This window comes from Echinops telfairi, unplaced genomic scaffold (genome assembly GCF_000313985.2).
Source record: "Echinops telfairi isolate 266 unplaced genomic scaffold, ASM31398v2 ScPeMD7_9;HRSCAF=40, whole genome shotgun sequence".
NCBI lineage: Eukaryota > Metazoa > Chordata > Mammalia > Afrosoricida > Tenrecidae > Echinops > Echinops telfairi.
The window spans coordinates 33,748,257-33,765,086 of NW_022103906.1; the positions used below are offsets into that span (position 1 = coordinate 33,748,257).

The following is a 16,830-nucleotide window of genomic DNA, read 5'->3' on the forward strand; positions in this document are numbered from 1 at the left end:
GTTGCCAAATATCTATCTGCGCAAGGTCAGAGTTCCTTCATATGCTTCAGTCAAAAATCCCATATGGCCATAGATTGAATGCAGATATGAAAATCCTACGTGTCTTCTATTAAGCCAAACATTAAAGTGATAGGCAAAAACATAAAGCAATGCTACTCCCCAAACTTTTGGGAAGATAGCAATTTTTCATTAAAATATTATCTTCATCAATTCACAATCAGTTTATAGTTGCTATTTTAAAATGAATTGACATTTAAATTTTTTCTTTCGGGGCGATTCCAAAATGCTTGAGTATATAAAGGAGGCTTGAGACCAAAAGTTTGGTAAGTCCTGATTTAGTCTTATACCTGCTTTTGTGAATGAGTCTTAGTTCCCAGTTCCCCAGACAGAGCCAAAATTTGGTCTTCAGAAAGGCCTTTCTCACACCCTGTTAGTTCATTTTAGTCTATAGTCTTCTCTGGCTTTGGATTCCCTGTGTGTTAGGTGCTATACACAGAGCTATCCCTTCTCTCGTTTGTTTATTTGGGTGTTCTTTCAGACCAGAGACACGAGGAGTAGAAGACAACAGGAAACAGGAAGATCAGAGGCTTCTGGCCAATGCACACACACGCTCATGCAGATGCTGCAGTATCTCGTGAACATTGGGGGTTGGGCTTCACGCCTCTCGTTGTTAACCAGCATCGTCAGGTGTTCACCTGACAAGTATGTATTGAGTGCCATGATTCTTATGGGCATTGTATCGCCAACCTCCCCTTGGGTGTCCCACAAGCACTATCAATTCAGAGCCACCCCCCTTTCCACCCAACAGTTCTTCCTCCAGTGTGTCCCATCCCACTGATTGGCACCATCAGCCACACTGCAGCTCAACCCTAAATTCTCATCAATGTGTTTGTCTATCCTTTGACTTTCACACCCACCCAATTCCCAGGTCCTCCTGAAAAGTCTACCTCTTTAACACCTCTTGAACTTTCCACTGTTCTCCACCGGCCCCACTTTTAGACTACCTTCATCTCTCAGCTGAGGAGTCCTGGTGATGCAGTGGTTACGCAGTGGGCTACTAAAAGCAAGGTCAGCAGTTCAAAACCATCAGCTGCTCCAAAGGGAGAAAGACGAGGCTTTCTACTCCCACACACATGCAGAGCACTGAATTATAAACATAGAAGCTACTGAATTGGTTAATGTTTTGGTGTGTATATTTTTACCAACATGGGAAAAAAAATACATGAATTTTAAAAAGGGGGGGTGTTTTACAGTCTTGGAAACTCATAGGGCTATTCTACCCTGTCCTATAGGGTCACTAAGAGTTGACATCGTTGATGGTAGCGAGTTTTTATCCCTTAGCTATTTCCTATCTTCAAACCAATCTCTCTAGTTCATATAACTAGACTCCAAGTCACTTAGAACATTTCTCTCTATATATATATAATTTGTTCTCGATATTGCATTGTGCAGAGCAAGCAGTTTGAAATCAGTTGCTAACCTGAAAGTTGGCAGTCCAACCCAGCGGCACAAGAAAGGCCTGGCAAACTGCTTCCAGAAAAACTGCAGCAAACCCTCGGGACAGTTCTACTCTCCAACACCCCAGGGTTGTCATGCATCAGAATCAACATGACAGCTACTAGTTTTCAGTTTTCCCATTATCATTCAAAGGATCAGGGTTGAAGTTATCATCTCCACTTTACAAAGGAAGAAGTCTAGAGACTAGAAATTAAGTGATGGGTTTAAAGGGAAATCACAGTTAGGTCCTTCCCCTAGCTGAATGGCTAGGGATCTTAACTCTCGGGATAAGACGCAAGCTCCCCAACAAGCTATGGTGGTAGCTTTCCAGCCTCTATTCGGCTCTATGATTCTTTCATCACAAAGCTCCCCCCCTCCGCCCCTGCTATTTTTATTGGGAGCTATTAAAGATATTATAATAATCCATAGTTCAATTAGATCAAGCATGATTGTACAATTGTTTCCACCATCGTCGTCAAAACATTTTATTTCTTCTTACACTCTTTGATATCAGCTCCCCCTTATCCAGCCTTCCCCCACCCTACCCAGAATCTTTGTTATTATATTAAATATTATTATTGTTTATATTCCTCTTTCCCACCCATGCCCTCATCCCCCTTCCCCCATCTTACACCATCCAATGTATACGTTCATCTACCATTCTGCTATTTGCTCCTGTTATTCATCCCCCTCATGTGGGGTTAGATAGCCATTTACTATCAGTTCCCCTATCCCTCCCTTTCCACCGGCCCCCCTTTCTGTACCCTCAGGTAAACATTACTCCTGTTACTATTTCTGAAGGGTTTTTCTATCTTGCATTTTATGTAAGGAATGATTCACCAGGCTTCTTGTTTTTATACATGAAGCTCCCTCTGCCCGGGACGTTCTTCCCTCAACTGACTGCACTTGCATGCATCTTCTTTCAGGAAGCTCCCTGCTCTCAGCCGGAGAGCAACAGTATCACACTTGTCTTTTGTTTTGGTTTGTTTCTATTGTCTCAGTACGCATTCCATCCTGTGATCCCCTGGCCTCCTCCACTGGCACGCATTAAGGCTTCCTCTTTGTGCTATCAAGACCTATGGGCTTTTACAAAGACATAGTGCCACGCATCCACAGTGGCAGTATCACACCGAATAGGACCATGTCATTTAACAGCCCCGTGGTTTCACCTATTTTAACCTCTGTCCTCATCACAGTTTTGCTGTTGTTGTTGTTGTTTGGGGGGTGGGTTGCTCATCATACTGTTTCAATTGCTCCTTTCTGAGTTTTTAAACAGGATCTGTCCTGTTTAAGACAGTGTCCTGCCCATGTGTAAAATGCCCAGTGCTAGGGGGCTACTTACAAACTCTTGTTGAATACAAAAAACCGAAACTCTTTGTTGCACCCACTGTTTAAATCCTCGCCACAGATGTTGACGGTCACTGTAAGTGGCTCTCCGTCTCACAGCAACCCTCTCCAAAGTTCCAGTTTGCTCCTAAGTGCCTCCTATGCCATTTTTTCCTCGATGGCACAGGCTTGTCTAAACGAACATAACGCACAGAGGACTAAGGCTGCTAACATGTCTGTAGCACTCAGGCAGGACAGGCTCACAGTGGTCTGGGCAACACCGAAGTGAAGGGGGAGGTCCACTGGGGAAGGGGAGTGTTAAGTGGAGAAAGTTACTTGCACCAAAGAGAGTTAGGAAAAAGTGTGGCTTGGAAAGCCTCACATTTAAAGCGACACAATACATGTCCACTTGAATGCTAACCTGCTGCTGTCAAGATGATTCAGACTCATAGCGACACCACAGGACCGAGAAGAATGGCCCCATCACATTTCCAAAGCTGCGGTATTTGTGCTGAGGCTACCACGTCGTTGCTCTCACAGAATAGCTGGTAGGTTGGAACTGCCAACCTTTTGATTGGCAGCTGAGTACGTCACCACCCAGCCATCAGCACTGAAATCCAGCATTGCTAAGACGCTCGATGAACCGAGTGCTCTAAGGACCAGTAACACTTCTTGGCCGGAGAGTCTAGGCCCTGGTTGGAAACCTGACTTCCTGGCGCCTATGCTTTTAGAAGGGCTTGGTAGCCCTCCAAAGCCCTGGGAGGAGGGAAGAAGCTTTGGACAACTGAACCGTCAGAGCCCAAACAATGGCTGTCTCTGTGCAGCTGGGCTTTGCACCTGGTGCCTGCACAGGGCCCTCTGAGCTTTTGTCCTTCCGCACACAGTGATGTCCACACACAGAGCTGGGCTTATAAATACCCTCCCAAGGAGAAGTGAAATCACTGACCAGTTCTCCTTTTCTGCGCTTAATTGGAGCCCAGCAGCCAAGAGCAGCCGGTACACATGCACAATCGCCCACCCTCCGGGGCTCAGTCTGCTTTTATGATTTTATGGTTGGGAGGTTTGGGGCAAACATCCTGTTGAGAATAAAATGAGACCCCAGACTGACTATCAGGGGCTAAATTTACCACCTTGAAACAGCAAACAAAAGTAACAAGAGAAAGCAAAAGGGCCGATCAAGGCCTGTGAGTACACCATTCATAAAAACAGATCTTCTAAGTCTTCTCTGAGCGTTTTACCTGTATGTAGAAGGTCCTGGAGTTCGTTATTATTTCAAACAGGTTGTCTCTCATTAATAGATCACTAGATGGAAAAAGAAAAAGCAAGTTACCTGTCATGCCGGCACTGGAGCGGCCATTTGATTTGTCCAAAGATAGCAGTACCCTCTTATTAGAACAAATAGTTTAGGGGTCTCCCGGGCCACTGCTCCTCCAGCACCCGACGCAACAAATACTCAGGGTCCCCTCAGTGTTTGTTTCCTAGGTAGTTGGGGAGGGGGGGTGGTAGTGCTAGCCTGATGGACCTCCCCACACAGTTCTACCAAGACTAAGCACCTTTCCCCCCAAAGCTTCCTGCCTAATATCCACCATACCCCTCAATTTCCAACCGGTTTCTTCTTTTTTCAGTAGCTACGATCTACCAAGTGCTTTGTGTGTGTGTGTGTGTGTGTGTGTGTGTGTGTTGCACTCTTTCATGGACCCTTCTCAACAAGCCAATGAGGTAGGTACGCTTTCCTCCTTTTTTGGACGAGGAAACCTAGGTCCAGAGAGGTTAAGTGACTTGGCCGCGGTGCTCAAGTTAATAAATGGCAGACACAAGATTTGAACCCAGATCTGACTCCAGAGTGGAGGCTGTTAATCACTACTAAGGAAGCCAACTCTTCAATTTCTCAACCCGTCTTGCCCCCAAGTAGGCATCTCATCTACCTCCTCCAGTTGTTGCACCTGCGGCCCTGGGCTCAAGAGGCAGGTGTCTCATAGAGGACAGAGCGAAGAGGAGAGTAGCTGATGTAAGTGCTTCCAACTGAGTGTGGGTTCCGGAAGCCGAATCCCAACTTCCGGTAGGAGGAAGTCGCTGACGCTCAGTAGAACACTGCACCTCAACCAAAGCTACTTACAGGGTGAAATGCCTGCTCGGTGTATCCAGTCACGGCCGGCGGGGAACATGTCAGGGATGAAAGATCTAATCTCTACCATCCCCAAAAGAACTTCACAACACCAGCATATAGAGTCACATGTTAGATTGTGTGTGATTTGCCAAGAGTTAGAATCAATTCAAGAAAAGGCTGGTCACAGGTGGGTTTGGCTTGAAGAATGAGGACTTGGGAGGAGATGGCAGAGGCTGGGATGACACTGGCATCCCTGTGAAGGACACCCATAGAACGAGGGATCCACGTGAGAGAAAGCAAGGGCATGAGGGTCACAGGATCCTGGGGCCAAATCCAGGCTCCACTTTTGGAAAAAGCTATCTGGGGAAATTATTTCAAACCACAGGCATGTGTGAACCCCTCCTCCCAAATGTAACATGGAGATGATGAAGATTCCCTGAGGCTGATCACCGAAAAGATCAGTTATAAGGTACAGAGCGGATGGGGCCTGGCAAAGGCCCGTCACTGGGAACATATTTTACTAACATTATTATTACTTCCTGAGTTTCTGAACAGAGATGACTGTTCTTGCTGGCTACAATGTTCTAACCTCTTAAACGACTTACGTACTGTATATGCAGCACAGGACAGCGACAAAATCAACTACCGAGGAAATGAAAGACAGCAGGAAGGAAATCCCCACCCCTTTCACATCCATTTCGTGGGCAAGGGAGCGTCTTTCAATTCTACAAGGGTTTATCGATTACCCAGATCTTCTAAACCCCCCGACCGGGTTAGCAAGAAGCCACATAAGGTAACAGGTCTGCAACCTGCAAACCCTGGGGCCTTCTCTCTTCCATGGCTTCAATGACCTTGATTCTCACTCCCCAAATGTAGGCTATGTCTGGCAGGAGAGTAGGAGACACTCTTAGCACTGAACCGTATCTGGTTCCCCGGGCATCTAGGTAGTCTGACATGCCCTGCCGTGTTAGAAGCCAGCTAGGATCACTGAGGAGCTCATGAGGCCCAACCTTTCCTCCCCAACTATCTCCCTCTAGAACCAAATTTCTGGAATCTTCCTCTTTAGCTGCTTCCATGAATTGCTATCACTGGGAACATCCCTCCTCTGTATCTGCCATGTATAAGCTCAGTATAGTACTTTTTACTTCGGTCCCTGATTCCAGGGGTAAGGTCTGCCTACCACAGACAGCTTCATGAAACCAGCTGGCCTGCTGCTGGTAGTTTCCCTGAGAATGCTGGCTCTGCAGGCACAGTGCACGGGATGCAGGGATGGACATACTCATCCCAAGAGACTGCAGAATGAGGACTCCTGGCTGCCCAGACACTCGTGGGAAGCTCTGGGGTTTCGATTTAAGGACACCTGTGTCTGATGTTGGATATGGAGAGAGCTCTTGTCTTGCGGCCTGTGTCCCCACTTCGCATACACCTTTGTGCTGAGCCCTGCCACACGTGGAAGGCAATCACTTTCTACTGGAAAGAGGAACACACTGAAAAATACTGGTTCTTCCCGCCCAGTGTGAAAAAGAGAGGATTGCTGTGAGTCATCCTTGGCAATGGGGCACTCAGCACTTTGTCACAAGGAGGAGAAAAGGCCTAAGAAGTGAAGGAAGAAGCATGGACCTGCACAGTGATCTGAAGAGACGCTGAAACGTCACTGGTCTGAGGGCTCTGTCTCCCCACAGAACCGCAGGCTCCTGGAGAGTTTGCACCTACTTCGAATGCCTGAGGTGCATCTGAACATTACTCTCTCCCTTCATTTCGATCATCCTTCATTCTCTCCATCGGAAAACAATTCTGAAGGCTCGTCTCCAAGGGGAGAGGGTGCACCCAGGGAGACCTCACAGCTGTCTCAGCTCAGATGCAGGGAGTCAGTCGGAAGACATCAGGCCCCACCCCTAGCTCTTAGAAAAAGAGAGAATTATTTTTTTATTAGAGCCTCAGAAGATAGAAAATGAAGAAATCAAGAAAGAGCGGAGTTCTGATCAGGCGCAGAAGAAGGAAAAAAATAGAGCTAACAATTACCCAGACTTGACCAGACACTCGTGGGTCTTGAGAACATCCTTGAGTGAGATAGTGCGCAGTGGCTCTCGGTCCTGGTGGGAAAATACGGAGAGACGGGTAAGTCAGTCTGTCCACAGAAGGTTACAGCCCCGACCAGCTCGCAGGTGTCCCTCTCTTTTCAGAGATGGGTGGCTTACACCAGAGGGGCAAGAGCCAAGGTCTCAAACTAAATCATGAAGTGTGGGAGGGGGTGGGGAGAATCTGAGCTGACCCTTTGTGGCTCTGACCACAGAGTAGCTCCCTGTGTACGGGGCAGAGAGAAGTCAGGGCCACTCTCACATCGCTGTGAGATGCGTACACTGGATGTCGAGGAGACAGTGGGGTGTGTGTGTATGTGTGTAACCACGCCCCTGCTCATGCACACACTCAGGTGGGTTTGTATTCAAGTGTCGCCCAGTTTCTGCGGCCCCTCAGAATGGCTCCGATACCACTACAAACCTGTTCACACTTGAAGTAGCAGATGGTAAAGCTGTCGAGGGCAAAGAAACGACGTTTCCAGCTCTTGCGCTGAAATTAAAAAATACAGAGGCGGGATATTAGGAAGAGGCTACTGGCATTCAGGAGGGGTGTCCAATTCAAGTCCCCATGGGACCCAACCCATGGAAGCCAGGCTCCCATATTTGGTGAGGGCAAAGGCTTTTTCCATACCAGGGACAATACTTCTGACATGCTGGAAGGATGTCTGGCTCCCAGCATTGTAATGGTTGGAGCCCTGGCTAACATAGAGGACCATGACTTCTCCTCTCAAGCTCTTTTCCCTCTGCTACCTCCACACCCACTGGCTCCACAGCATCACCAGAAGCCCGACCCAGCCCCTGTGCTGACACTCACCACATTGCCTTGCTTCACACAGTAGCCACTCTTAATGAGGGGGGGCCCGGTGGAAGCACGACAGCCTGACGTGGGGATGTAACTCTGAGACCTTCGCAGGATGGCGTGGGACCCTGGCTCATTCCCTTCCTGCCCATCCCCACCATTCTACAAGGAAACAGTGTCAAGATTAGCACATCCTTCCCCCTCCTCCTCTCACTCACACTCCCCACCCAGCTCCCTCTGGTCCAATCTCTTGCCGATTTCCCCCGTCAGTCAAAGAAGAAATAAATATTTACTTTGCTCCCATGGTGGTGCCCTCTTGGGGAAGTGCTTATGCACTGGGCTGCTAACTGCAAGTTCAGCAGTTTGAGAACAACAGTCACGCCACAGGAGAAAGCCGAGCTTTTCCATCCTCATAAAGAGCTACAGTTTCAGAAACCCGCAGGATCAGCTAGACCCTTGCCCTTGAGGGCAGTGAGTGATTACAGGGTCGCTTGGAGTCAGACGGACGCAATGGCAGTGAGTTTGGTTTGGTTTGGTTGCTCCTATCAGGCACAGTACGGCGTGCTTTCACGGAACAAGGCTTGGAGAAAGTAAGCAGACCCAGGAGAGAGGAAAGGGCAGAGAACACAAACCGGAAGAGGAGATACACCTACAAATGGGAGGGAAGAGCGACAAGGGGCTATTTCCAGCCTCCTCTGCCGTCTGTAGCACCATTTCTCATGGGCTGCGAGAACTAAAAGCCCAAACCCACTACCATCGGAATGATTCCAACGCATAATGACCCCCCCAGAATAGAACAGTACTGCTTCATAGAGTTTCCCAGACTCTAAATCTTTATAGAAGCAGATAGCCTCATTTTTCTCCAGGGCAGCAGCTGGTGGGTTTGAGCCACCAACCTTTTGGATAATAGCCCAATCCTTGACCCACAACACTACCAAGGGTCCTGGGCTTAGAGAAGGTGGGCTCAATTTCTGCACTATTATTGCTCATAACCCCCTGCCCTGTATTTCCTGAACTACTCTACTTGTGCTTGCTCCCTTTCCAACCACTCTGGTCTCCTCCAGAGACGTCTGAGTACTTAACTGGCCATGCCACAGACACTGCCCCATGCCCTCACGACCCCCAGCCCCCGCACCTGGTTGATGGGTGTGTGTACCACCACCCCTCCAATGATCTCTGTCTTGTAGGCCACCTGTGGCTTCTTCTCCAGGCCTGGAGGAACTACCGGGCTCTTGATAACTTCAGCAGCCGGGGGCAGGCTCCCGCCTTTGGGTACCTAGGAAAATGAGAGCATCGTCAAGGGGAAATAAGAAGCTTAAGAAAAGCTGAGGGCCCACAGTGAAGAAAGCCAGCGTGGCAGTTAAGGCAGCCCTGTCCTTCCACTGACCCCTATTTGAATACGGATCACAACCTCCTCCACAACACGCCATCTACTCTTCCTCCAAAAAAGTGTACTGTGTGCCTACTACAAGCCAGGAGCCCTGGTGGCATAGCGGCCGAAGTGTCCAGTTGCAAACTGAAAGAGGTCAGCAGTTTAAACCTACCAGCCACTCCTTGTTAACCTTTTGGGGCAGTACTACTCTATCCTTTGGGTCGCTAGGAGTCAGGATCAACTGGATGACCATGGGGATTTGGTATTTGCCTGGCTGGGGTGCAAAGATAAAACTTCAAATGATGTAGACATGGTCCATGCTACTCGGGGAAACTCATAGTAAACGACTCATCAGGATCATTAAAATATTAGGGAGGGTCATAAAAAAATAAACAGGAACCAAGACAGAGACCAGCAGGTAACTAATGGATGGGGAGACTGACAGAGGATGGAAAGGAACCAGAAGACATGAGGCAGGGAGAAAGGACACAGCCGGGCATAAACCAGCAAAAAACGCGTGCTGAGTATGAGAAGGAGAATTAGAGGGCCGGGAGAGCCTGGCTATACTTCCTGGTCTGTCACTAACTAGCTAAATGGCTTTGAGCAAACTATTTCACCTCTTTAGGCCTGAACACTCTCATCTGTAAAATGGGCTGAACTTGAATATTCATGTCACAAAGCCGCTGCAGTTATCAGATGTTCAGAGTATCCAAGAAGGCTTCAAAAATTTCAAAGGATATTCAAAAAACGGAATATCAAGATCATGGAATTTTTTCTCCCCACAAACATTCTGAAGCTCCCACGTATATATAAGTTTTTTATTCCAAAAATACAAACGAAAATATAAAAATGACAATTAATAGTAACATTTACAAGCAAAGCCCTTTCTGAACAAGGAATATATTTGCGGCTTTTTGACACTGTGGCTTCTGAAAGAATACAGAATTCCCTAGTTAGTTAAAGACCACAGACCGGAGGCTGTAAACTGCTGGCCCAGAAGCCTAAATTGCCCAAATGGTGTTTTATATGTCCTACGCAGGGTTGGTTGGTTGTTTGTCAAGAATGTAGTATTTTAGTTCACATAAAAATCCAGATTTCCAGCTAAGCCCAAGTTCCTTCATGCTGCTCTTGTTGGGTCCGGCTCAGAGGGGCCTGCGCAAAGAACGAAACACCGCCCAGGCTGGGCCGTCCTGGAGGCTGTTCCTCTGCTTGAGCCCCTCCACGAAGCCACTGCTTCAGTGCATATTGTTGATGGCCTTCCTTTCTTTGCGATGCCCTGCTACTTTACAAAGCATGATGTCCTTCACCAGGGACTGCTCTCTCCTGATCATGTGTCCAAAGTACTCATGAAGTCTCGTCTCTAAGGAGCGTGCTGGCTGTATTTCTTCCAAGACGGATTTCTTTGTTCTTTTGGCAGTCTATGGTACTTTTTGTATTCTTTGACAGCGCCATTCATCAATTCGTCTTCCGTCTTCCTTAATCACTGTCCAACTTTCGCATGCATATGAGGCAATTGAAAATATCATGGCTTGGGTCAGGTGTACCTTAGTCCTCGTGGTAATGTCCTTGATTTTCAACCTATTCACGGAATTATGTGCAATAGATCCGTCCAATGCAGTGTGCCCCTTGGTCCCTTGACTGCTGATTCCATGAGTACTGATTGTGGATCCAAGAAAGATTCAATTCTTGACAACATCAGTCTTTTCTCCATTTATCATGCTGGTACCTACACTAGTCCAATTGTGAGGATTTGCTTTTTTGACAGTGTTGGCATCCATACTGAAGGCTGCAATCCTTAATCTTCATCAGCCAAGTGCTTCAAGTCCACCTCACTTTCAGCAAGCAAGCTTGAAGTCTTCCTCCAATCCGGATGCCACACTCTCTCATAAAATGGGAAATATGTTCTTCAATTTGCAGTCCCTAGCTCTCTCCCCAGTACCACAGCCACAGGTCAGACATTTATGGTGGTCCTCCATGCTCACTAATATCCATATAGGAGTCTACAAACTCTGGGGAAATGCTTCATTTTGTAATAATATTAGCCCCACATGGCTAATAACTGCAATCTAACTAGACCTGGAGGCCAACCAGCATGCACGCTCTATAGCATCACAAGGCACCTGGCGTTTGGCGGTGACCTTGGGGAGGATGGAGGATGATAAGGACCGTGGTAAGCTGAAGAACATAGTTCCCATCTTAAAAGGAAACTGCCTCCCTTTCACAAGAACTAAACATTCCATCTGCAAAAAAAATAAGAAGACCGCTTCCATCGCTTCTACAAGCTTGCGTATCAGTAAGACCTTCAGGAATGACAAGAATCTAGACCTTTTTTAAGAGTATTAGCTGTGTGGGATCTTTGCCAGAGACAATGACTGAAGCCCACACCACTTGGTTTCTAGTCAAAGGAGAAAGACCACTGTGACTAGACTGAGTCTCTAGGGGAAAACGAGAGCCTCTTCCTGGCCAGAGCACTCAGTTTATAAACGTGTGTGGAGGAGACTCCTTATTCCCCTTTCCTTTTGGCTGTCTGAGAGATGTTGTTATTTGTTAAATGCTGTCCAGTTGGCCCCGACACATGATGGCCTCCTCCTCAAAATGCCGCTGGCGTTCTGTTTGCACCATCGCCATGATCAGTTGGAGATCAGACCATTGTTATCCACAGGGTTTGCCCTGGCAGATTTTGGGGAAGTTAATTATTAGGCCTTTCTTGCTGACCTGTCCCGACTGGGACGCGCCACTGACACATGGTTACGCGTGACCTGCATTGACTGAGAACGGCGCAGGGTCTGCCGCACGGAAGGGGAGCATTCTCCTGCTCGATCCCTGTGCCCGGGAGAGAGAAGGCTGTGGATCAGAGCCATCACTTTGGCTCCGACTCAGGAATCCTCTGGGTCAGAGCACAACTACTTCATAGGGTTTCTCAGGCTATAATCTTGACAGGAGCTGATCGTTCCTAGAGGTTTTGTTCTCCTGCGGAGCAGCTCGTGGGTTCAAACGATGTGGTTTGCAGCCATGCACTGAACCACTGTGCCGCCGAGGCCCCTGGACTCACAGATAATCGCAGTTATCCTTTCTTTGGCTTTCCATTTAGTGGCAGGCAGCATGCTTTGGTCTTGGATGCATGATCTCTAATCTTCCCATCAATCTCCTCAAGAAGCATGATTATCATCAAAATACATGATGGCCATCATGTGTCGGGCCAACTGGACAGCGTTTAACAAATAACAACATCTCTCAGACAGCCAAAAGGAAAGGGGAATGAGGAGTATCCTCCACACACGTTTAAAAACTGAGTGCTCTGGCCAGGAAGAGGCTCCCGTTTTCCCCCGAGAGACTCAGTCTAGTCACAGTGGTCTTTCTCCTTTGACTAGAAACCAAATGGTGTGGGCTTCAGTCCTTGTCTCTGGAAAAGGAGGCAACTGAAGCTCATTAAAAATAGGTAGTTTGACTACCTGACTACCAATGACTAAATATTAACTAACCATTCGAAGTCACGCTTTGTACGTTTTATAATTATCTATGCAATTCAATAGGGCTGCTGGTTTTTGCTGGAGTTTTTAGTGATAGAACCACTATAGGATAGCAAAAATTCCTTCAGACCTCAAAGGACCCAAATGAGTTCCTGAAACCCAGCAGAGGAGGAGGGAAACAGCCTTTGAGAGAACTTGTGGGCCAGAAAAGGACCACCAAGGAGCTTGGCTATTATGTTTCCTCTAAGAATAGAGTGATCTTAACTGGTTACTGGGGGCCAAAGAAGGTCACCACCCAGGCCTCCCACATTCTGGGCTACTTCCAACCATCCAGACAGAGCTTTTCTAAGACTCTTTCCACTTCCTAATGAGAATTTAAATTATTAATCAAAGAGACCTGGATATCTACTCATCATCCTGCCCCTCAAAAAAATAAAAACTCCCACATGGAAGAAGCACACCAGCCTGTGTGATCACGAGGTACTGAAGGGATCGGTTATCAGGCATCAAAGAACAAAAAGTCGTATCATTGTGTGCTCACCTCCATGATACGATCGCCGAAGACAAATGGGTGCATAAGCAAATATGGCGAAGAAAGCTGATGGTGCCTGGCTATCAAAAGAGATAGCATCTGGGGTTTTAAAGGCTTGAAGGTTAACAAGAGGCTCTTGTTTTTCCCCTAGAGACTCAGTCTAATCACAGTGGTCTTTCTCCTTTAACTAGAAACCAAATGGTGTGGGCTTCAGTCATTGTCTCCGGCAAAGTTCTCACACATCTAATACTCTTTAAATATTCTTAGAAGTCATCTAGCTCAGAAGCAACAAAGCCCACATGGAAGAAGCACACCAGCCTGTGCGATCATGAGGTATCGAAGGGACCAGGTATCAGGCATCATCAGAACAAAAAATCATATCATAGTGAATGATGGGGGGAGTGCGGAGTGGAGAACCAAAGCCCTTTTGTAGGCCACTGGAGATCCCCTTACAGAAGGGTCTCTGGGAGGAGACAAGCCAGCCAGGGTGCGATGTAGCAACGATGAAACATACAACTTTCCTCTACTTCCTAAATGCTTCCTCCCTACCCCCACTATCATGATCCCATTTCTACCTTACAAATATGGCTAGACCAGAGGATGTACACTGGTACAGAGAGGAACTGGAAACACGGGGAATCCAGGGCAGATGATCCCTTCAGGATCAGTGGTGTGAGTGGCGATACTGGGAGGGTAGAGGGTGGGGGGGCTGGAAAGGGGGAACTGATTACAAGGATCTACATGTGACCTCCTCTGTGGGGGACAGACAACCGAAAAGTGGGTGAAGGGAGACATTGGACAGGGCAAGATATGACAAAATAATAATTTATAAATTATCAAGGGTTCATGAGGGAGGGGAAAAATGAGAAGCTGATGCCTGGAGCTTAGGTGGAGAGCAAATGCTTTGAGAATGATGAGGGCAATGAATGTACAAATGTGCTTCACACACTTGATGCATGTATGGATTGTGATAAGAGCTATATGAACCCCTAATAAAATGATTTAAAAAAATAGAAAATAAAAACAACAACAAAATCAGTCACTGAAGATCCTACAAAGCCTAGTTCTACCCTGAGACCCATAAAGCTGTCAAATTCAAAATCACCTAGATGTCAACTAGGAATAGCAACATAGAAGGCAAACGCCACCCAACCTACACTACACAGGTTGACAAGCAAGGCCTTCTTTTGGTTTGCTCACAGCCCAGAGGTTTTGTTAAAGATGTACCCTCGTCCTCCAATTACCAAGTGTTCTCTAGTAAGGAAGACCTGGGGATCTTTATCCACAATGCAAGAAAACCAGGAAGGATTCGTTAGGAGGATTCGTTCAATCTGTTGGGGGGAGCTGTGTTTTTATCTCTGCTACCGAGGTGTCCACTTTCTGGGACATGTAATGGATTGACTAGTTTTCCCCCACAATTCAAGTACCAGAACATCAGAGGATGATCTTGTCTGGATAGAGGGTCTTCGCAGACATAACCAAGTTTAAGATGAAGTCATACTGGATTGATCCAAAAGCTAAACTTACAGCCACTGACCCAATTCACAGTGACCCTATAGGTTACAGTAGAAAGGCCCCGAGACTGAAACTGTTTAGGGTGGGCCATAAATCAATGACTGATGAATGCCCTTATAAGAGGAGAACCCAGACACACCAACACAGGGAAGAAAGCCATAGGACTATGAGATAAAGATTGGAATACTACAGCTACAACTCAAGGAATGCCAAGAATAGCCAGGAGACACCAAAAGCTTGAGAGGCCAGGCAGAATTCTTCCTTAACGCCTTCTGTGGCAGTATGGTCTTATGAGGCCTGGGTTTTCAAACTTCCAGTCTCCAGAAGAGTGAGAGGATAAATGTCTGGTGTGTTACGTCACTAGGTTTCTGGCAGTTTGCTCCAAGAACCCTAAGGAAATGAAGAGATCATATTTGAGATTCTTTGAAGAGAAGCTGATTCTTTAAACGCCCCACACAATCACTTTCTTCAATCAAAAGGACTCAGTGGCTGAAAGGGGGTTTGATCAAACTGATCACAATGATCGATGTATAACCACCTCCCACCCCGTGGAGGACAAACAGAAACATGGGTGAAGGGAGACAGCAGACAGTGAAAAAGGTGAAAATGATGATAATTTATAATTGATGAAGGGTTCACGAGGGTAGACGGTAAGGGTGGGGTGGAGGGAAGAGGAGCTGATACCAAGGGCTCAAGTAGAAAGAAAATGTTTTGAAAAGGATGAAGGCAACATATATACAAATGTGCTCGATACAATTGATGTATGGATTGTTATAAGCTTTAAGGGCCCCCAATAAAATGATTTATTAAAACAAAAAAAAGGACTCAGTGACTTTCACATGAAATGAGCAGAGGATCTGAGGGTTGAAAAGCTGGCTCCATGCTGGCTCCTACGTGACTACTGCATGCCCTTGAGCAAGACACTTTAATCCCCCCTGGTATTTCCATTTCCTCAAACATAAATAAGGCTAGTAACGCTTGCCTTCCCTACTTAAGAAGGTTTTTATGAGGCTAAAATGAAGCTATGTACATACAGGTGGTGTGTGAATCTCGTAACATATTTTAGAAGCTGTTACTTGTTTTCAATATTTGTAGAGGATCCTAAGCTTTGAGAGTCAGGATTTGGGTTTGAATCCCAACCCAACCATCTACGAACCTCTTCACCTTGGGCAAGATTCTTACTTGCGAACTCTATTTAAAACCTGGCAGAAAAGCGAGGTCCCGCTCTTATGAGAGACACGAGAGTTGGATGATATATCATGTCAAAGTTTGGTTCACTATATATGACACTTTTCATCCCTGTAACCCCCTGAATGCTGTGGGGACAAGAAGAGACATAGAAACCAAGCAAAGGAAAGGGGATCCTAATGACTGTGGAGACTCTGAAGGAGGCTTTGAACTTCCAGCCTTCAGAGATCATCATGCTCGCTCCATCCCCCATAGCCTGGAGGTGATTTCTGTTGAGTGGGCCAGGCAAGAAGAGCCCTGATGGAGTAATGATTATCAGTTGGGCGGCTAATCACAAAGCAGTTCGAAACTACCAGCCACTCTGAGAGAGAAAGATGAGGCTGTCTACTCCCATACAGAGTTAGTCTCACTTTGGGCCTCTGCTCAAGCCCTCTGTGATAGGTAGGTTTGTTGTGCCAACATGGCCAATGAACACATGTGGGATTAATTGAAGGGCAGAGAGGTAAATGGCTCAGTGAGCCTCGCCTCTCTCTTTCTCTTGCCCTTGGATCATTGGACCAGTGTGTGGCTGCCTTGCTTGTTCTATGCTTCAATTTGCAAGCTACACTACCTGTGGGACACTTAACCCGTGGACTGTGTCACTGTAACTTGAGGTTCCTTCAAGACCTGCTTCGCCACACCATTGGAATGTACATCTCTTGAGCTGGGGACTGTCAGACCCTGTCATCTGGCTGACTGTTGGTGGCCTGCCTTGCTGTTTGCTGCCTGTGGCCAGATAGCCTGACTTGCTCTATGGAGGACTACCCGGTGGCCCTCCAGACTTGAAGGACTGCCAGTGTACTAGCTGTCTCATGGAAGTGAGTTGCACTGAGCCATTTGTACTGCTTTATATATTAATTAACTGTTTATTACTGTTTATTTCTTATGTTATCTATCTATCTATATA

The 16,830-nt window shown here is 46.9% G+C and overlaps 1 protein-coding gene across 4 annotated transcripts in view; it reads right to left on the reverse strand.

The window, feature by feature from the left end:
* PLEKHA2 (pleckstrin homology domain containing A2) overlaps positions 1-16,830 on the reverse strand; it is an 80,774-nt gene that overhangs the window by 20,922 nt on the left and 43,022 nt on the right. For 3 of the 4 annotated variants that reach the window (XM_004696222.2, XM_045286711.1, XM_045286710.1), the window contains exons 6-10: positions 8,943-9,083; positions 7,823-7,969; positions 7,430-7,498; positions 6,953-7,023; positions 4,062-4,125 (exon numbers count right to left, since the gene is read on the reverse strand). In XM_004696222.2, coding sequence (XP_004696279.1) covers positions 4,062-4,125; positions 6,953-7,023; positions 7,430-7,498; positions 7,823-7,969; positions 8,943-9,083 — 492 coding nt within the window. The remainder of the gene's footprint in view (positions 1-4,061; positions 4,126-6,952; positions 7,024-7,429; positions 7,499-7,822; positions 7,970-8,942; positions 9,084-16,830) is intronic. The other variant, XM_045286712.1, reaches the window with a different exon arrangement.